At 43.2% G+C, this 22,316-nt stretch overlaps 1 protein-coding gene and 1 long non-coding RNA gene across 2 annotated transcripts in view; one reads left to right on the top strand and one right to left on the bottom strand.

Moving 5' to 3' along the window:
- The window catches only part of LOC115032789 (uncharacterized), a 28,976-nt gene extending 26,492 nt beyond the window's left edge, over positions 1–2,484 (top strand). The window contains exons 3-6 of the long non-coding RNA XR_003838422.2: positions 1,288–1,386; positions 1,491–1,576; positions 1,706–1,864; positions 2,227–2,484. This is a non-coding gene — a long non-coding RNA (uncharacterized LOC115032789). The remainder of the gene's footprint in view (positions 1–1,287; positions 1,387–1,490; positions 1,577–1,705; positions 1,865–2,226) is intronic.
- A 7,013-nt stretch (positions 2,485–9,497) lies between these two features.
- Positions 9,498–22,316, bottom strand: part of Pla2r1 (phospholipase A2 receptor 1) — a 144,433-nt gene continuing 131,614 nt past the window's right edge. Inside the window, exons 24-30 of the mRNA XM_021186203.3 lie at positions 18,406–18,644; positions 17,511–17,679; positions 15,467–15,607; positions 14,344–14,460; positions 12,831–13,007; positions 10,531–10,563; positions 9,498–10,425 (exon numbers count right to left, since the gene is read on the bottom strand). Coding sequence (XP_021041862.1) covers positions 10,136–10,425; positions 10,531–10,563; positions 12,831–13,007; positions 14,344–14,460; positions 15,467–15,607; positions 17,511–17,679; positions 18,406–18,644 — 1,166 coding nt within the window. The 3' untranslated portion in view covers positions 9,498–10,135. The remainder of the gene's footprint in view (positions 10,426–10,530; positions 10,564–12,830; positions 13,008–14,343; positions 14,461–15,466; positions 15,608–17,510; positions 17,680–18,405; positions 18,645–22,316) is intronic.

Raw genomic sequence — 22,316 nt, 5'->3', positions numbered from 1 at the left:
GAATCCTGTGGCACAGACAAGCAACAGGCAGAAGGCCTAGAACAAAACGTGGCCTCCACGGGGCTGCAGGAGGTGAGAAGGGAGTTAGCCAATCCACAGCCCCGGCTTGGCTTCCCTGGCTCCATCATTGATTCTTACCCCCTAGCCGCCATTGGGCTGGACCTAACTGAAGCGCCACAGGACAAGGACTTCTAAGGGATGTGGCTGCGGCTCAGAGTGTAGTAGGCTTCTGACGTTATGTTATTCCATCTCATGAAAGTATCCCTAAGAATACTTTAAACACTAAAAGTTTCCTGGGTATCTTGGTCTTTGGTCACTTAGCTCAACCATAAATCCCTAAGGTAAACTGGCCTCTGGACCTGCCCGCTCGTTCCTGTACAATGTGACCCGTGAGCTAAAGGTTAACTGCGGAACCTGTAACTTGTATCTCTCCACCTCTGTAAACAATGCCTGCTTGGGGTAGATGTTCAGAGCTGCTTTTCCATATGTGTCACAACTGCATTCTGACCTTAAAAACTCACAGCAACTGGGGGTCAAGGCTGCTTCCTGCTAATCTGCTTGGGACAGCCCCACTGCCTGTTCATGAAGACTCCATTTGACTTATTCAGGTCGAATAGAGTCTTTTTATTTGGGTACCCCAAAACAAAAGCATGGTGTGGAAGTGGGGGTGTGTAGGTTGGGAGGGAAAAAAGCTATCTCACACAAGGCTAGGAAGGACAAATTTAACGACTGTGATGTTTAAAAATTTTCCTCATATTTGTTATAAATTAGGATTGAACTTATTTTCTTTTTCTTTTACTGGATATTTTCTTTATTTACATTGCAAATGTTATCCCCTTTGCTGCCCCCCTCCCCCAAAGCACCTATACCATCCCCTCTCCCCCTACTTCTATGAGGATGTTCTCCCATCTCCCCATCCTCCCATTCCTCTACACTGGTGCATTGAGCCTTCACAGGACCAAGGGTCTCTTCTCCAATTGAGGCCCAACAAGGCCATCCTCTGCTACATATGCAGCTGGAGCCATGGGTCCCTCCATGTGTACTCTTTGGTTGGAGGTTTAGTCCCTGGGAACTTGTGTGTGTGTGTGTGGTTGGTTGATATTATTGTTCTAAGGACTTGATTTCTAGTTGCCAAGTTCCACTTTGCTCTCTCTCAACAAGTAAAAGGGACTCCTTTAAAGTTCTTTGTTACCTGAAGTTTCGTCACTTTCAGAACGGATTGTCTTGCATTGTAGTTAAGATGGAACGCAGCCTCACCCACCTTTCTTGGAATGTATCCCTTTCTAGGAGCGGGACCGAAACAGAAATGGGCATGCTTCACAATTGGATCAGCTAAACTCAGAGAAAGTTTTATCAGTGCAAGATTCACTAAGGGAAAATGACTGGGTAACTTTGCTTCTCCTTGTTTGTGGTTGTTCTGGGGGGGGGGGGCTCCTCTGGGGTTCTCATCCCACCTCCCTGCTCCTCCTTGTTTAACATCCTGATTTCAGAGCTTCCCTGGGCAACCCCCCCCCCCCCTGCTCCAAACACCAGCTGGGATTCCAAAGCAAAAGTCTTACCTCCCTGGGTGTTTGAGGTAAGTATGGAGACTGTTTGCCCTTCTCTGATTTCCTGGTCAAATAACAAGTTCTCTTTGACGGTTCCTGGCTCTTACTCACATGACTCCCTCTAACCTACCTCTTCTGCCCTGTGCTATGGACGTCAGTCATCCTGAAGGCAGCATGTGCTACTGATGAGAGCTCGGGATTGGAATCATGAATGGTCTTGGATTCCAATCCTGCCATGTGTCAGCTGTGTATCACCGACGACAACAGAGAATGCTTCTGTCTTGCTTTTGTCAACTGTAAGATGACGTTCACAACAGGTTTGTGAGCTTTTAAATACTATGGTGAAATAGTTAGGATGAGAATAGGGCATCTATTAGGAAGCCTGGATGGCTTTCCAGGAAAGAAGACAGGGTAGGGGTGGGCTGGACCCCAAAGATTGCCATTGCTCTCAGGGATTGCTTCCTGTCACAGAAACAGACTGTTTTCTGGCACAAGGGAGTGTAATACTTTGGCTGACTCTAGTTAAGCAGCTGCTGAGGTGGGTATACTACAATCAGGTTGTGACTGCTTTGCCAGTTAAGTGACCAGCACTAAAGTCACAGCACTGGGACAGGTTCCTGGGGTCTAGATCTCCTTTCTGATGAGACCACAATGCCTATACCTCTCTTCTATATCACAGTGCCAGCGCTACCACGGCCACAATAGAGTCAGCTGTACTCAAGACAGAGGAAGACGCCATGATGTCAACTGTACTGATGGATACCTAGGAATCTAAGATGAGGGCTGGGGAGATGGCTCAGGTGGCAAAGTCTTGCAAACATAAAGACCTGAGTTTGATTCCCAGAACCTGTGAAAAAATAAAAATGAAAATGAAACGGGACGAAAGTGTGGTGGTATACCCTTATAATCCCAGAGCCGAGGATACACAAACAGGTAGATCTCTGATTCTCTCTGGCCTGGCAGCCTAGATCATGGAGAGACCCTATCAGAAAAGGTAATGGCTGAAGAGCTGCTAAGTTTGAGCCCTGGCTTCTACAAGCACGTGTGCACATGTACCCCCCCCCACCCCACATACACACACAAGGACATTTAAGATCAGAATATTTACATAATCAGTACCTCTGTGTAAGCCAGTTGAAATTTAATTGCAACTATAAGCCTTTGCGGGGGTTTTTGTTGTTGGCTTGTGTTTTAGCAAAGAAAATCACTTTTCTAGGATGCTAAGAATTAAAGTCTGGGAGATCACATGTTTTCTCAGTAGTAGGCAAACCCGTCCTCAGGATACAGGTCTAACCAGTGACTCTGGGGAGCAAGGAAATAGAACAAGTGAAGTCGTTATGCCTAATAAGTCATCCATCTAATAAGATATCCTTATAGAATTGAAATCTGAAATGTCACAGAAAGCCTCGCCTTCAGAAGCCCTGGTCCCACGCCCCAGGCTTCGGCGGATGCCTGTCTGGGCCTGCTTCCTTGGAGATCGCGCCTGCTTCGTCAGCATATTCTCATTCCCTAGAGATGTTTCACCAAGTTATCATCTGGACAGGTTGCTTGGAGCTGTCTCCAGCTTCTGGCTTGTTTACATTCAGAGCCAAGCGGTGAGGATTTCAGAGTTAAGCTCAGAGGCCAAGTCTCCTCCCAGGATCTAGAGGAAACCCTCAGGCACTATGGAACCCCAGAAGCTAAGGACTTAGCTACCCCGTTCACTCAGCCAAGGCTTTTGTGCAACAAAGTGAGGCCCAACTGCTGCGCCCACTGATTCTCTAACACCGTCTTTAACACCGGCTGCTTCATTTGTTCACCAACCCACTTACGCCAGATGTACCAGGCTCTGTGAATTACGTATGATTTATTTTGAAATGTAAAATGGGGCTACAGGAGTTCTTATATAAAAACTACAAAAACGGCTTTGTGAAACAAAAATATGAATATCTATAAACATTCTGTTATTGAGCAAGAGAATCTCAGATATGGGAGAAAACTGCAGAGATTTTAAAGCTGCTCAAACAGGACCACGGGCATCAGTAAATTTTTTACCTGCTAGCGACAGTGAAGCAGATGCTTATGGAGCCAGACTGATTAGACCAACTACAAAGAACAGTCTACTGATTGGTGCTGTCCTTAAACCAAAAGATGAGTGAACACATCTGGGCGTGTTCTAATAGAAAATACATGTATAAGCTAAGAGTGTATCTACCAATGTTCTTTTTCTAAAAAATATATATATATATTAAAATAAGATTTATTTATTATTATACATAAGTACACTGTAGCTCTCTTCAGATGCACCAGAAGAGGGCATCAGATCTCATTAGGGATGGTTGTGAGCCACCATGTGGTTTCTGGGATTTGAACTCAGGACCTTTGGAAGAGCAGTCGGTGCTCTTAACCATTGAGCCATCTCTCTAGCCCCCATGACCCCCTTCTTACAACTGATTTAAAAGGAGGTTCTTTGAGGTCTCAACTGAGTCAGGTATTACTGCATTACATGCAGTGTGAGTAATAATAGCACACGTGAAAAGTTCAATGGCTGCCCTCCGTAAAACCCCACGTGGGAGCAGAAACAAGCTATGGATTAGTCTGTAACATTCATTTACCATTAACATGCTGTTGGGGGCTATCTTCTTTCTCTATATGCTTTCTGTTCCTGCTCTTCTTTTGGGAAGTTTAGTATAAGGTCCAATGCCAGTGCCAGGGAGCTTCCACCATCGGTCCCATTTTCTCAAAGCTCTTGGACCCCTCCCTATAGTCGGAGGCAATAGCTTCTCCATCCCATAAACTCCTGGTCAGTGGGCAGAGACTAGGAGTTTTGTTGTTCCTTTTGAGGCGCCATCTAGAATGGAGTGAGAGCCAGATCAGAGGCATCTTGCTTAAGCACTCCCTGTGGGGGTGGCTTGGATAAACACTGCCTATTGAGGCTTGCTCCACTGGCCAATCAGTTTCTCCCCAGCCCCAGTGTGGCTCTAGCAGCCAGAGCTTACTTCCCGCTGACTGAGTTCTGTGAGTCTCTTCCCATGTTTTTCCTTTCGTTCTACACATCCCCTGGCAGGTTCCAGGGTCTACTGGGAAAGAGGGCTAACCATTAATTAAGCATTAACTAATTGATTAATTAACTAAGAGAGCTAATCATATCTATGGCTTAGATTTCCAGCTCCCACAAAGCCCTACCCACTAAGAAGTTAAAGTTCAGACAGCCACTGGGGCCATGCCCTCATCAGGTGGGAGACAAAGAGAGGAGCTCCAGGCCAGGCACAAACCACCCGTGGAAACAACAATAAAGCTGTGATTTCAGGGCTGGGGAAGAGGCAAGAGGAAACAAAAGTGATTCTTTAACTGGTTGTCACATTAAATTTAAGATTTATCTATTTAAAAATACCCAGGAGTGCATACAGTGAGTCAAATGTAGATAGGAGACTTAATGGGAGCAGTGGAAAAGGCATTTATTAATCTTCAAACTCAGTGATCATTAATAGGAAACATTAGAAGAAACACAGATTGGGATTCTTTTAAAAAAGCGATATTGGAATTCATTGCTTTTCATCAATCCCGGAAACGGATGATAGCATTTTAGATGCATTAAATTTGGTCCATCATGCTCACTTCATGGTGGGAAGAAAAACAGCACTTGAGTGATTTTTTTCCCCTTAATTTGTTCTAAATTATAGCGAAGTGCCCTGCAAGAAGCAAGTGCTCATGTTAATTAACTCTGAGTAGAGAAGGTCACTGTCACACATGGGTGGGGGCTCAGTTTCTGGCTTTAGTGAGATATTCTCTTCTGCAATTAGAACCTTCATCAGGATTAGAGGCATATGCAGATTCTCACTACTTTACCCAGCTCTTCACGTTTGGGCACTTTTGTTGGCTCTTCTTTAAAAAGCACTGAAGATGTAGTAACAATAATGAGATGAACCGCCGGGCATGGTGGTGCACACCTTTAATCCCAGCACTTGGGAGGCAGAGGCAGGCGGACTTCTGAGTTCAAGGCCAGTCTGGTCTACAAAGTGAGTTCCAGGACAGCCAGGGCTATACAGAGAAACCTTGTCTCGAAAAACAAACAAAACAAAACAAAACAAAATAATGAAATGAAACACACAGTCTAGATATTTATTTACAGGTATGCCTACAGTATTGGCCTTTTCTTTGAGCCTGAATCTTTTGTAAAACCACATGCAAACATCTTGACAGTGCTTCACAACATAAAGAATTAACAAGACTGAATTTCAGTTGTCTTATGTTGAACTGTTAAGACCAGACATGAAATTATAAATGCTGTGCAGTCTGGTAAATCACCCTCCAGGATCCTCGGAATTCCACCGGGGCTGAGAGAGCTATCAGCAGCTGAACCCATAGTTCTAAAACACAGAATTTTTAAAGGCTCTAATTTTCAGTTACCCCTAGTTTCTTAGAATGTGTGCTGTTATTTTTTTTAATGGGATGTTTGCTTTATTTACATTTCAAATGTTTTCCCCTTTCCAGGTCTCCCCTTCGGAAACCCCCTATCCTTCCCCCCCTTCCCCCTGCCTCTATGAGGGTGCTCCCCCACCCACCTACCCACTCCCATCTTCCCACCCTGGCATTCCCCTACCCTGGGGCATCAAGGCCCAAGGGTCTCTCTTCACGCTGATGTCTGACAAGGCCATCCTTTGCCACATATGTGGCTGGAGCCATGGGTCCTTCCATGTGTACTCTTTAGTTGGTGGTCTATTCCCCAGGAGGACTGGGTGTGGGGTCTGGCCTGTTGACAGTGTTGCTCCACTCTTGGGACTGCAAACCCCCTTCAGTCCCTTCTGCAACTCCTCCACCAGGGACCCCCAAGCTCAGTCCGATGGTTGGCTGCAAGCATCCACCTTTGTCTTTGTCAGGTGTGCAGTTATTTTTATGCCTCAAATTATGAACACTATAGCACATGTTGATTTTGTTGGTCATACAACACATGGCATGATACAGGTGTTAAACTGAAATTGTTTATGTGAGTTAATATTTGAATGTTAGACATGATGAGGAATCCAGATTCTCTTGCCTCTTCTGATCCACTACAGTATCAACTGTGAATCACTATAAAAAATGACTTCAAATGGATTTAGCCACAATGTAAAGGTAATTATATACGTCATTCCTTTGGTTGTGTTTGTTCTGGATCTAGACGTTAACTATATATTAATTTGGCCATTTTAAAGAGGTAAAGAGACTTCAAGACTAAATAGTCACCTAAAGAGACCATTCAGGCTTGGAGCTTTCAATGACAATCAAACCCGAATGGCTCTTAGAATAGGAAGAACTCAAGATGTTATTAACTGAAAAAAATCCAAGACTTTCCAATTCTTGGGAGTCTCTAAAGAGACTCCGATCAGTCACAGGGGAAAAACTTACATATATACATATTTTAATTTTTAGTGGTCCCAAGGTCCAGTAAATTTTTGATCAACCCAGGATCAAAGACCCTTCAGGAAAATAATATATTTTAAAGGGATGAATATTAATCATGAGTGAATTTTTATTTTATTTTTTTTAGATTTATTTATTTATTATTATATGTAAGTACACTGTAGCTGTCGTCAGACATTCCAGAAGAGGGCACCAGATCTCGTTGCGGATGGTTGTGAGCCACCATGTGGTTGCTGGGATTTGAACTCTGGACCTTCAGAAGAGCAGTCGGGTGCTCTTACCCACTGAGCCATCTCACCAGCCCATGAGTGAATTTTTAATCCTACTCTCTTTAAGAATTTTTTTATGCTGTAGCTATGAAATTAAGTTCTGGGGCTTCTCTAGAGGACGTGGGTTCAAGTCCCAGCACCCACATGACAGCCCACAACTGCCTCGAACTCCAGTTCCAGGGGATCTGGCACCTTTATACAGAGACATACATACAGGCAAAACACGAATGCACAGTAAGTAAATAAGTAAGAAATCAAATTCTGATTAAAAATAAATGTGCATTCCACTCCTAACCAAGAAGCTATTTGCAATTGATATCTGCTGGGAGAAGGGCAATCAATTTTCTCCGTTGGAGTGATACTGGGTATATCAACCAGTTGGCCAACACAAAATGAATGCCAAGGGTTGCTTTATGTGTGTGATTTTTGTTTAGTTTAGGTTTTCTTTTTTTTTTTTTTGGTCTTATTATTTTGTTAGTTTATTTTAGTTGTAATGTTGTTGAGAAATAGAGAGAATATGAAGTCAGGTGGGGAAGGAGATGGGGAAGGTCTGAGAGGAGAAGGAATATGATCAAGATATAATGCATGAAAAATATTTTTAAATTAATGAAAGAAGAGGAGATCTATGAAAAGGATTTTAAAGGGTTCATATGTGAAAGAAGCGAGTCCCTTAGTAATCTCTGTTTCTGAAATTTCAGCAGTGGGAACAAGTGCAATTCGGTTCATGGGGACAGGCTGCAGGGAAGGCTCAACACAGGATTTCAAAACAGAGCCTTGACAAGCCATGTCATCTCTTTCAGCAAGGCCACGGCTGCAAGGGCATACTTTTGTCCAGTTGTTATGTGTGATTCTATACTTTTACTGGGAGGCTAATTGACCACAGCTTCATCAAATCCACCAAAATAAAAGGAATTTTAATTTCACTTGAGAGTTTTTTAAATTGAGTCTTTATACCATCGGGTTAGTTCTTTTGAGTCATAAATATATAACTGCCACCTAATATAATGTTCTTTTAAAAGTTAAGTCCTATGACTTGGAAAACAAAATGAAACTCAGGTGTCCCAGTGTGTCAGCCACACAACAGCAGTAGCAAAGAGCTGTGACCGGGAGCTGTAGTCATTGCAATAGTCTACAGGGTCTTGAGTCTTCGGGCTGTACTGAAAACGATCCCAGTTTGCGGTGCAGAACACATTCATACTTTTTCTCAGAGCGCCCCCTAGTGACGAGTGGCAGGAAGCACCAGGGCCATGGATTGTACTGGCAGAAATGCACATGGAGGCAAGCCTGAGAGTGCCCATGTTTATCCCAGGGACCATACTTAATTTTCATAGCTACCTCCTGTCGTCTGTGTATAGATTGCTTCCCTGGGAATAACGTGTCATGAGCATAGAAACCACCCTGACTGCTGCTAGAACAGAAGCTCTGTCTTTATAAAGACACCCAGGAAACACTTAGATGGCAAATAACCTCTTACTCTTGATTATGGAGACACTTTCATTTATCATAAATTAATGACGGAATATCAAACCTGTGACCTTTTAATACACAGGAAATATACTTAAAATTTTTAATTTGTGTGTGTGTGAGGATGCATGCACATGTATGTGTGTGGGCATACAGAGGCCAAAGGCTGACATTAGGTGTCTTTTCCCATGATAGTTTTTGAGATAAAGTCTGTCACTGAACCTGAAATTCATCAGCTTGGCTAGACTGGCTGGTGAAAGAGCTTCTGGGATTCTCCTGGTTTTGTCCCATACCCACCCCAGAGCTGGGGTTGCAGATGTGCACCACTGCACCTAGTCTTTATGTGGGTACTAGGGATTTGAACTCAGGTCCTCAAGATGACACAGCAGATACTTTACCAACTGAACTGTCTCCTGGCCCCAAATATCATACTTTTAATCCTTATTAACCAACCAAATGGCATCAACTAATCCAAGACTAAAAGGAGATGGTCAGAATTGACAGTTTATTTTAAAACACCTTCTCCCGGGTTGTTTTGTTCAATATTTTTTCAACATCTTGTCTAGTTTGGTTCTAATGGGAGCACAATTCAGATCTTCAATTTTTTTCTCTTTAAGTTTGAGTTATATCTATTCTGTAAGTCCTGGTTAGACTACATATTGCCTGGTAGTGGTGGCACACACCTTTAATCCTAGCACTTGGGAGGCAGGCAGAGGGTTTGAGGCTAGTCTGGCATACAAAGTGAATTCTAGGACAGCCAGGACTGTTTATACAAAGAAGCTGTGTCTTGAAAACAAAACAGAACAGAACAATAACAAAAGACTGTTATATAGTATTTTATAACTTTAGAGTTTAGTTTTTAATAAGTAAGGCCCATGAACTTTGACAATATTAAAATCTCAATGCATTTCTTTAAACTTATCTAAAAGATATCTTTAAATCAAGGTAATAAATTAACAGGTGAGGGTTTATGGCACATTTTAAACTGTATGGTTGTTCTTGAGAGTGCCTGCCTACTGAGTTCTTCATATTTAGGAGAAGGTGATATTTCTCCCATTTAACTTGAGACTCAGATCTAATATAACTTTGTCATTCAAAGTATTAGTTGAGAGCTCAGAACCTGAAGTTTAAAATTTAGGATTTTCCCAAACCACACCATTTAAAAATGGTTGATTTAGAGTTAAACAAGCACTGTCTCGCAGAAGTACCATCCTGTCATATGGAGTGAGAGGCCACGCCCCCTTTCTCTTAATGTATCGAGTGTACCTACACGCTGAATGCTTACCAGACTGGCTTGAGAATTCTATTTAATAGTTCTTGTCTTTTAAAATAATAACCAGTGCCCCTTTTCAGAATGGGCCACAGTTAAAGGAAATGAATACATTAAACCCCATCTGATTTGGTTAAAATTCAAAACCAGTGCTTGAAGATTAATTAAAACAGAGGTGCAATTCACACTATAATGGCATCTTGTTAAGTGGAAATGCAGATAGGATGCCCTTTGTGGCCTCTTTTGCTCTCCGGAGCTGGAGCATCTCTAACTTCTTCATCATTGGTGTTCTTCTCAAGATCAGAAATGAGAATGTTCTCTTCTAAATGTGCTGTGCTGAAGTTGAGTGTGGGGTAGTAAGAACCCCGAGACCCCGTGAGTCTCTGGAAGACGCCATTTTTCTGCTTATATATCCAGAAGCAAAGCATGAAAATGCCCAGGGCTATTATCAACGTCAGTGTTACTGTGACAGGAATGATGCTGTGGCTTTGTCCTGGAGAAAGACAAAGAAACACAGAGGACAAATACTTTCACATGCTTGCCTTCTATCATATTGATTCTAAGAAATATCTAAATATTCTTTCCCTTCCAAACCTACCTTTCTCTGGATGTGCTGTTACAGCTGGGATGCCTAAAATCAAATAATAGACAAATATTTCTTTAAATTCATCAAAGTTACGTCATTATTCAAGCAAAGCAGGAATCAGACTATAGCTCATATACCATGTCTAGTATATGAATGATGTTTTATTAGAGCTCTGATAGTCATTCATTCATGTATTCTCCTCTCTCTCTCTCTCTCTCTCTCTCTCTCTCTCTCTCTCATGTGTGTGTGTGTGTGTGAGAGAGAGAGAGAGAGACACAGAGAGACACAGAGAGAGAAACACACACACAGAGAGAGAGAGAGAGAGAGAGAGAGAGAGAGAGAGAGAGAGAGACATAGAGAGACAGAGAGAGGTGTCAGTCCTATGCCATGGTGCATGCACCATGGTTTGTGTGTATAGGTCACATGACAAGTTGTGGGTTCTCTCCTTCTACAATGTGGGTTCCAGTGTTTGGATCCAGGCTTGGCAGCAAGTGCTTTTACCAGCTGAGACATATTGCTAGCCCATGAGCCATTTATATTGATAAGTATTGGTGTTCATAACACAAGTGTTTTTTTCTCTTCCTTCCTTCCTTCCTTTTAATTTACTAAAGCCAAAAAGATTTCCATATAGTCTCAGAACTATCATAGCAGAAATATATGCAAGACATGGTCCTTACTAGCAGGAAGTCATCATTTTGTTGGGATTAGATGGAGAGTTTGCCCAGCAATAAAAGCCCTGCTTGTCTGTATGTAACATCTTTACAGTCAGCACATTTCTCATCTGTGATTCCCAAGAGTCTGGAAAGGAATCCATGGACTCTCCATTCCGAAGTGACACAGTTTCTGTTTTAGGGCATTTTACTGTAAGAACATTTTTCATTTAAGAAGATTATCTCAAGGGTTAACAGTTAACCTCTGCAATTTCAGGTCTAGGAACAGAAGAGAGGGAGGGAAGGAGGGAGGGAGGGAGGGAGGGAGGGAGGGAGGGAGAAAGCACGAGAGAGTGCTGGAGAGGTGCTTGCAAGGCTAGAGAAGGAGGGTTTCTGGGAGTCTGAGGGCAGTCTGGACTTTGTAGCGAGTTCCTTGCTAGGCTGAACAAAGGAGTAAGAGCTACTCCAGGAAGCTACATTAAAAACAAGCAACAGGAAAGAAATCTGGTCTTCTATGCAGCCTGTTTGGACAGGCACTTTTTTCACCGATAGGATGAGTATGTTTGAACTGATCTAGGGCCTTGAAAAGTTGCCATACTTTAAAACTGGACACTATAGGGTGGTGTTTCTGATTTGCTCTTGATGCTTATATGCCAGGGAAAACATGGGCATGCTGTTAGCCTTTTGTCTGCTATAATGTTGCTGCATTTTGGGGTTTCAAGCATCCTGTGCTCCAGTTGGCAGCCCTTTCTCTTTCTTTGCCGGTGTCTTGTCAGTTTTCCTACTTCTCCCTGTGTTTTCAGTCAAGTCACTCAAATCACGGACACTGTCCTTTGCATCTAGTGAGTGTATTTCACTGTGGGTGTCTACCCTACACCCAGGGCATCCTTTGCTCCACCCGGAATCTCAGCTCCCTAGCTAAGCACTGGATCCAGCCTCATTGGTCAGCACCATGTGTATGGTGCTAGACCATACACTCCAGTCTAGTGCATTCTCCGTGGCTGCTTTTTAGCAATGCTGGGCCTTTGGTCTAACATATCTGTCCTTCTCTGTTCCAGCTCTCTACACTCCTCCTCCTCCTTCAGAACCCAGTGTCTCGTTTCTCTGAAGCCTTACCCAGGAGCCCAGAGGCACTCTAACCTTCCTTCTTCCAAAACGAGACTCTAGGAATGGTCTGATTATTATAAACACGAATGGTCCTCATGGTACGCTAGCTGAGGAGCCTCCGCTGCTGTTTGCAAAAGGCTGGAATTTTCTGGTTTCACTTTCTAAAACCAATTTCTATTGCTGTAAACCGTATTGCTCACCATGGACTCAAATATGACTTTTCTTGGCAAAATCTACTCACAAGGCAGAATTATACCTACTTCTCTGTAACAAATACACCAAATAAACAGAGGATATTTCCTACGACCAAAGATGACCCTACAGTTTCTCCTAGCACGGCACAGCTCTTTTTGGTGTAAACTGCATGTCTTATTTCATCTATATGATTAATGATTCCCCCCCCCCCCCTTCATCTTAGAGGAGCTGAAATGTTCTGACGTGTGTGATGTGGAGCAAGATGACGGTGCCAGAATCTATCTGAAAAACTCTGATATGGCGGGTCGGCACTAACCAGGGAAGGGTCAATATGAGGAAATTCTTTCTCCTTTCACACACCTGCTTCCATTTTACATATGAACCCCTTTTTGTCCTCGCATGGGGTAAAGTGCCATATTCCTTCTGGGATCCTGAGGACAACACATGGATGGGGCTTGAGGTGGTCCATGTCTGGCTTCCGAAGGCCCCAGTTTGACTGTTCTGTGGGTGTTCCGTCAAACCACCTTAAGGTTTTGTCTGTGGGAAAAAACATGCTGGCTTGTTATGAATGAAGTGCACGATTAACGATCTAAGACTGGGATCAGTCCTTATAGCAGCCTCTAAATTTAAGGAGGCGCATTTAATTCCATGAGTATATTCATGAACAAAACATCAGAAAAGTTATGTATCCAGCCAGGCAGTCACATAGTAAATAAAATTAATGTATAGAAAATCCCTTGAAATTCTAACATCAACACCATAACAAGACGGTTCATTTCCCAAAGCCATTCTTATACGGGAAGTGGTTCAGTGGGAAAATTCAGCCCATACATGGTTAATATGGTGTGTGTGTGGTATGTGTGTATGTGTAAGTGTGTGTGTGTGTGTGTGGTGTGTTGCACTGTCTGAAAAGAATTTACAACTAACATCAAAGTTAACTACAAGTTGGCTTGCCTTTGGTTATCGCCATTGGCTAGAAATTCAAACAATGTCCAGGATTAAAATACCCCTTGTGAGGGGGGTCTCCATACCCACCCTCCTGCACCACTGGGACACACTCTATGCCAACTAAAATACTTTCCTTTACAAGTACTTTTCAATAACATCAGTGTACTGGCTAGTTCTGTGTCAACTTGACACAGCTGGAGTTATCACAGAGAAAGGAGCTTCAGTTGAGGAAATGCCTCCGTGAGATCCAACTGTAAGGCATTTTGTCAATTAGTGATCAAGGGGGAAAGGCCCCTTGTGGGTGGGACCAGCTCTGGGCTGGTAGTCTTGGGTTCTATAAGAGAGCAGGCTGGGCAAGCCAGGGGAAGCAAGCCAGTAAAGAACATTCCTCCATGGCCTCTGTATCAGCTCCTGCTTCCTGACCTGCTTAAGTTCCAGTCCTGACTTCCTTGGTGATGAACAGCAGTATGGAAGTGTAAGCTGAATAAACTCTTTCCTTTTCAACTTGCTTCTTGGTCATGATGTTTGTGCAGGAATAGAAACCCTGACTAAGACAATCAGTTACTTAAAGAATAGTGTGCCTCCGATTACACACACTGGTGTCTATAAGGATTCAAAGAGCACAGCTGTTCACTCAAACAGCTCCCCCATTCTGTTGTGGTTTATAGCAAACGCTTGAGAAAGTGGGGTGTTTTCAGGTCAACGTGGCTTGCCTTTGTATGACTAAGCCCGGGGACAGAGCTGGAGCTAGCAGCTTCAGTGTCCCAGTGAAGGTTAACTTGTCCATTTGTTTTGTTTGGGAGGTGTGGCTCTAGGGTTCACACTATATTTTCACAGCAATTGTGTTCAAGAGGCATCCTGGGGCTCCCAGAGGCCTTCAGGACTGCCTGTTTACTTGCGCCTCCTCTGCACCCATGGCACTTACTGTTATTATCAAACTGAGCATTCAACCAAACCATCTGCACAGAAGACCCAAACGCAAGAAGCTCTTCCAGGAGAAATGAATTTTCAGCCGCATCCCTGATTGCCAACAGATTAGATCCTGTAAAAGGGACAAGCAGCCAATAAGCAAGGGGAAATGTTTCTGGGCCCTGATTCCTGAAGCCCTGGCTTTGAAAAACAATCGTTCGGTTACTCAACACACAGCTTCCCTTCCTACTACTGGGGGCTAGAACTCCAGGGCCTTGCCATGCTAGGCAGGAGCTCTAACAATGATCTGGAGCCCCAGTTCCTGGTTTTTATTGTTAAAAAGTGATTGAGTGGATGATGAGCCACTAAAGTGCCTGCTGCAGAAACCCAAGGACCTAAGGCTGCCTCCTCCTCAGGACTGAGGTAAAGAGCAGGGGGTGGAGAGGCAGAGACAGAGGGGTCCAGTAGGGCTCACTGGCCAGGTTCAGTGAGAGACTCGGTCTTAAATATACAGAATGGAGAGTGGTTGAGAAAGACACCTGATATCATCACACAGACACGGACACACACACACACACACACACACACACACACACACACACACAAATTCAAGGTGATTAAAATAAACAAAACAAATAAAATCAAAGTCCCACTATGTGCCCCTGGCTGGCTTGGGACTCACTATGTAGACCTTGCCTTAAGCACATACCGATCTTTCTCTGCCTCCTGAGGACTAGGATTAAAGGCCCCACGTCACCACACCCACCTACAATGTGATGTATGATTTAAGTATAAAAGTGTACAAGCTTTCATTTAAAAGTTAAAATACTGATGAGCCAGTTTAGAGAACACTGAAATTTCACAATGCCCATGGCTTCAGAAGGAAGAATTTTGTGGGAAAGCTGTACACCAAGGCACACTCTTGGGTTTTCAAAGTCTGCACTGGGACTTGAACTGCCTATCATAGTTGTCCCTCTAATAAGCAAATTCAATAGTGTTTTTTTATATTTATTTTTTATTATTTTTTCAGTTGTCCTCGTGGCCCCTAAAGTCACTGGATAATCAGCCTGGGAGAAAGCACACTGTTTACTGAGCTGCCAAGAGGACATGAAAGCATTTTAGCACCACAGAAGAATTACCTTCACGTTTGCAAAATTCTTGAGCATCTTCAAAACTCCTGCTGTCCAGGACCGTAGAAAAACTGTAGCAGTTACCTTTAAATTTTATCCAGGGAACTGATGTTTCTGAGCACAGCACTGGGTGCTCAAATGCCTTTGTTTCTATGAAGAAAAACCGGGTATGGTTTTAGGCTGGTGTCTGGGCTCGTAGACCGAGATAACCCTTATTTTCCATTCCATAAAATGTGCACATGAAGGTTTTCATCAGAAGACCCCCAAAGGCTGGATTTGATGCTGATGGTTACAGACTAGGGCTAACCCTAGTTCTTGCATTTCTGTTAGAAAACTCTTTCCCTGAACATGAAGGGTGGATAAAAGTGTTTTGTCGGTTTGAGTGCAGCCTGGTGAGGGTGGCTGTCTACTGCCATTCTAAAGTTGGGACATCAGTAAGATGCACTGCAGAGAGGAAACAGTAGCTGAACGATGCTGAGAAAAGGATGTCTAACGGTATCACACGTGTCCTGTGCAGGGCTAAGTGTCACAGATGTCTAAAGCCCCTACTTGTGTGTACTTACCTGCCTATAGGTATCGCTCATATCTAATCCTGAATTGTTTTCCTCTACAATTACACAAAGTATGTGTGCTGTAGGTAATAGTATCCACAATATAAGTAAATAATGCAACCTTATGAAGTGGGCGATTTAAAAGGAGACCAGAGGGTCTCAGAGCATAGTAGCGCAACAAAGAAGAGAGTGGGGGAAACAGAGTAAACACGTCAGAAGGTGAGGACAGAGCCCCTGGTCAGGGCACTGTCGCTAGCCGGATCCTTGGGAATGTGTTGAGTGATCTCAATTAAGTTTCATTGTCAGTAAAGGGATTGTGTCAGCTGAACTTCATGTAAATAGGATATTGTGCAAAGTGTGGTGTAGGGCTTATAGTCAATGTCCAAACGGTGTCAGCTTACCACCACCCTACTCATTGCTCAAGAATCTACCAGCCTTTTCTTAAATGTAAACCCTCACAGTTCAGATTCTCTATAAAGCTGTGGCCCACCTTTCTTTTTTTTCTTTTTTTTTCTTTTTTCTTTTCTGTTCAAAGCAGCTTTATTCATAATAGGAAGAAACTGGAAGCAACCCAGATGCCCCTCAACCAAAGAACGGACACAGACAATGTGGTTCATTTATACAATAGAATGCTATTCAGTTACTAAAAACAAGGATACCATGAATTTCATAGACAAATGGATGGAACTGGAAAATATCATCCTGAGTTAGGTAATCCAGACTCAAAAGGGCAAGCATGGTATGTACTCACCAGTAAGCAGGCATTAGCCTTAAAATACAGAACACCCATGATAAACCCTTCAGACACAAAGAAGTTAAACAAGAAAGAAGGGCCAAGCATGGATGCTTGAAGCACACTTAAAAGGGGGAACAAAAAGGTATAGAAGGTAAAGGAAGAGAGATAAGTGGATGGAAGAGGAGATGGGAAGGTGAATGTGTGGCAGGTGTGGAGAGAGACAGGAGAGTGGCCCGCCTTTCTTATATAAGGTCTCATCGTCCTTTTTACCCTAACCTGATATGTTGGCAAACTCAACACCAGCTTTGCGTGTGGCTCCCCCTCCTGTACTCCTCTCTGCCTTCCTTTATCGAAGCTTCTCTCCTCCAAATGCTTCTCTGTGTTGTTGTTGCCCATCTCTCCTATCCACTCTGCAAGTTCCGTCTGCGCACACTGTCATGTCCTTCAGGAAGCCTTCTGTCTTCCCCCAAATAAATAGGACGCTTCTTAAAACACAACATCAAGAAATTATTGACTACACTGCACACTGTGGTGGGGAGGGCAGTATCCTGAGAACACACAATGCATTCTTTTCTTGATAACCCCTCATCTTCTAGACACACCTGGCATGACAGGTATTTGTCTTTATATGATAGACCAGAGAGACTACAGGCTTCCTGAGAGCTGAGACCTTTTATTACACATGTTCGTAATCATTGCTGAGCACGATCATGCATTCGATAGTAACATAGGACACATTCCTGGAGTTGAAGAGAATCGTACCTACCAGTGAGTACGTGACAAATGGCGCCTTGCAGAAATGACTCGCAGGCTGTGCTATGCCAGCGTCCGTTGGTGTCAGCAAAAGCACAATCACCAAGAAAGGCTGACTCCTCATCCTTCCAATAGGTGAAAGGGGATTTGGTGCCATCCGACCAGTCAAAAGTCTGACCATTCTGCAGAGGGGATTTGAAGCATCACTTCCTTGCCAAGACTGCAGCTGGGATCACCCAGTTCTACCTGAGTGCCCACTCCTCCCAAGTTCCACACTTCTTCCCCAAAGACCCAGAGGCCGTGGAGGGAACACTGTTTATTTTTCAGCAATTTAAATATGTAATAGTCTTGTTTTTAAGAAGCAAAAACAAAACAAAACAAAAAATCAAACTCACACAAACAGGACTCTGCATGTTGTATTTCAAAGGTAGTGAATTAATGAATAATAAACTTTCTGAGCAGAAAGCAGCAATCATTTCTTTTTTTAAAAAAATGGAGATTCTGGAAATCTAACAAATTACCCACATATGGTATTTGAGTTTGAGATGTATTTCGTTGTATAAATGAGTCAGTACTCAGGGATGCTGGAGAATTTTCAAAGGACCCTTGGGGTCCTTTGAAACCAGGCAAGGGCATGTTTATCTGGAAAAGATTTATACTTTTGTTTATAGCCTTGGGATTCTCAAACCACCACCACCACCACCACCACCACCACCATCACCACCACCACCACCACCAAAATATCAAAACCAACCAAGCAACCAACCAAAACCCAGTAGTTTTTTGCATAAATCAATTATTGAAATGTTACAATGTTACTATTGTGTCTGGGAGTGGTTTTTGCATGCTGATTTCAGTGGTTGTTTAAGTAAGGAAGTAGACAGAAGGGAGGGACTGAGAACACCTACGTCTGTGGTGGAAAGTCCAATCCAGTGGGTGTGTCCCAGCCTGCTGAGGAGAACCGTGAGGAAGGCTTGGTGAAACACATCTGGAATGCTGGCCAGTTCTGCTCTGTGCATCCGGCAGGACTTTCCTGCTGCATACCAAGTCATATTACCACGGATTATCTTATAAGTTCTGTTTCCATATTCTAACGTACTGGGGATTGCAGACGCATCAGACACGTTTACGTGGTGTTCAAGGGTATCTGGAACAAGAACATTAGCAAAGTCACTTGTAGCATCTGGACTAGAGAGGAGGATTTCAAATTTAACGTGCATCTTTGTCATGGGATCAACACTGACCAGCCTTTTTCTTCCAGAAGTGATGAATTCAAGTCAATGGCACTATACTTGGAAGTGTGTGTGATGCTAGAGCACTGGAACAGTGTGGTTGAATGACAGTGGCCTCCGGAGGCTTATACATTTGAATGCTTGGTCTCTGGTTGGTGGAACTATTTGAGGTTTAGGAGGTGTGGCTTGTTGGAGGAGGTATATTATTAGGAGCTTTGGGGCTTACAAAGCCATACTCTTTCCAGTTAGTACTCTCTCTCTCCCTCCCCCCTCTCTCCCTTCCTCCCTCCCTCCCTCCCGACTCTGTCTCCCTTATGTATGTGTGTGTGTGTCTATATGATTACTTTCCCTTTAATATATATGCATCTTTCTTTTCTGTCCTGCATTATGTTATAGCTATAGAACAGGCAGAATTCAGAAAAACTAAACCAGGAAAACAAGGTAAACTTTTTCTGCCCTAAGGGATCTATAGTGAATTGCGTCCCTCTAGGCTGAATACTAAAACCAGTAAGTGGCTTGGGTTTACTAAGGGGCATGCTGAGATGAAAATGGCTGAAGGCCTGGACTTAGCCCATTCCCAACTCTACCTGGCTAAGAGACCTGGAGAAAACTCATCCATCTGCAGCTCACATTTCAGGTCTGTAAGGATTGATAAGATCTTCCTTAGAGACGGGTGTGTAGGATTCATTGCAGCGATATCCACACTTACTGCATCTGTGGCATATCAAACACTGACAAATGCTGTTCCTCACTCCCGTACCCTGTTTTGGTCACGTTCTCCATGATAAAATGGCAAACTGGGAAGTTGTCTTTGCCTTTGTTACCGTTAACTCGATTTGAAAAGCACACATGTAAACTCTGAGCGCACATGTAACATGAGCCTCCTTATTAATTAACCTGTGATGGACCGCACTTTGTCACCAGTGTGTTCTTTCTTGGAAGTCTGTTTGCTGCCCTATGCCCCCACTTTACGGTTAGCTCTACAAAATCCATACAACACCAGAGTCCCATGTTAAAATGACAATTAGTACAATTAATGTAACTGAGAACTTTTGTTTCCTTCCACTGGGGTGTATTGTTGCTAGGAATTGCTCACAGCACATTTTCAGCAATGTGGTTTTGTAACTTCTTATGCTGGAGAAGAACCATCTATGTAAACTGAGTTGTTTCCAGCTGTCCAGTCTTGGCTCCCCACCCACCAACCATGCCCCTGTGTGTGTGCTCATGCATGTGTGTATGCATGTGTGTGCATGTGTGTGCGTGTTTGTGTGTATGTGTGTGTACAGAGACTTGTGTGTGAATGTAAGCCTGTGTGTGTCATGGCATGCATGTGGAGGTCTGAGGACAATCATGAATATAGGTTCTTTCTTTTATTTGAGTCGAGTCGAGGTCTGTTGTGTGGCTTTTCTGCTGTGTTAGGCAGGTTAGCTGCTCTGTGAGCTTCAGGGATCCTCCTGTCTCTGTCCTTACTCTGGGATCACAGATGCTTTCACCATGAACCTAGCTTTTACATGGGTCCTGGGGATTCAAACTCGGGTCCTCACGCTTGTATGGTAAGTTCCTTCACCCACCAAGCAGCCTCCCCTGGCCTTTGTATCTTTTTATACTCATATTTCTTTATTCTTTCAGGAACGTAGCAATTTTTGGCTTAAGCCCAATATAAGCATATATCTATATGGGAAATGTAGGGCGTTCATTGTAACAAGATTTCAAGGTTAATAATATTTTGCAGGAATAATTTTTAAAAACTGTCACTTGCTAAACACATGCTGGGAACTGTGCTAAACTTTAGGTATATTTGAGTATATGAAATAGTCCTCACGTCATTATTTTATAGAAATTGAGGCCCATAGAGGATAAGTCATTTGACCATTTACAGAGGTGGAATGGAGCTTGCATGACCAGGCAGCAGGCCTACTCCCTGTCTGCCCTGCAATGTCACCAAAGGAGTGTCTACGTTGCTTGTCCCCAAATGAAAATAATCAGAGAAGAGGTTATAGCATTACAGAAATAGAATTGTTACATTTAACTGAAGTTCTGTTTCTGCGATTAAAGTTCCTTATCTACACAACGGGGAGACTTTGACCCAGTTCCTGGAATGGTACTAAAGGATTTATGGCATAATGTGCATAAGCCCAAAGCGTGGTGCCAGGCACAGGGAGAACAGCAGGTAGTGAGAGCAAGAAGCCTCTTTGCTATTTCTATTATTTAAGGTCACTCTAGGACAGTCACGCTGCTCATTCATCCCTCTGGATATTTGTGACAGTCTGACACTTTAGTTAGCATCTTAAAGGTCCTCCTAAGATCCAGTGTGTTCCCCAGAGTGTTGCCACTGAGCTAATGGGACATTTAAGGGGTGAGGCTCAGTAGAAGGTCTCACGTCACTGTGAGTCGGGTCACACTAAAGAGAATAATGGGAGCTTAGACTCCTCCCTTCCCATACTTGTGCCTTCCAGTCATGAGGTGAGTGGCTTTGTTCTGCCCCCATCCCTCCATAAGCTTCTGCTTTTGCTACAGCCCCAGAGCAGTGGGTCCACTTAATCACTGGCCAGAACCCTTAACATTGCTTTGTCAATATACGCCTTCTCTCTTTATAAGTTGATTATTTCAGATATTCTGCTACAGGGAGGTGAAGCTATCACATATGGCTTTGCCATTACACTCCAGAAACCACAAGGGAGTTTTATCTGCCAGATCTAGAAACGCACTATACATCCTATTTAGCCACAAACACTATTTTAGGAGCTTAAAAAAACAAAACAAAACAAAGGAGTGAGTGTGAAATGTTTATTTTTATGACTTTTGCTGATCTTGTTTTTAGTCAGGGTTTTACTATATAGCCCAGGTATAAGCTAAGTATAGTTCCTTATCTATCTATCTATCTATCTATCTATCTATCTATCTATCTATCTATCTATCTATCTATCTATTATTTGTTTGCAGTATTCTGGGGGAATTGTAAAAATAGCCACAGTAGTCTATGTTTAGGTCTGGTGTCAGTGTACTCTGTAAAGTGTTATCTGGTAGAATTTAATCCTCACTATGAAGTATTAAGTGGGTAGAAACACCATCTGGCTGTGAAGTTCAGAAGTAGGGTCTTTGGAGGGTGCTAAGGCCACAGGGTCCCATGATGAATTTTGGTGGCTTTGACTGGAGAGAGGGAATAGAACGGCTCACGCCATTCTCTTTCTGTGTAATGTGCCTCCTTGGAAGTCTGGCATAAAATATTCTTCAACAGACATCATCACGTTGCCTTTGGAGCAGAATCATAAGTCAAATGAAAGTGCTTTTCTTTGTGTTAATGCTAACATCATCGGAGTGTGGGGAAATGGTACAGAGTCCTAAAACACAGAGGAAAGCTGTTTAGTGGTCCTAGGGTTAATGCATAAACTTGGTGATCTGCCAGATGGTCTCTGCAGTCCTGAGAACATAGTTGAAGGGTACAGTCCTAAGAAGTGGTGGATTTGTGGTTAAATAGACTTAAATACAGGGGACAAGAAAACTCTTGTTATTAGCAACAAAGCTGGTAGACAACAGGTGTGGAAGAAAGGTTGGAAATAACAGGAATGAAACCCCGATGATCTCTT

This window comes from Mus caroli, unplaced genomic scaffold (assembly GCF_978045245.1).
Source record: "Mus caroli unplaced genomic scaffold, Mus_caroli_1 scaffold_2, whole genome shotgun sequence".
NCBI lineage: Eukaryota > Metazoa > Chordata > Mammalia > Rodentia > Muridae > Mus > Mus caroli.
This window is presented reverse-complemented; position numbering and strand designations above follow the sequence as displayed.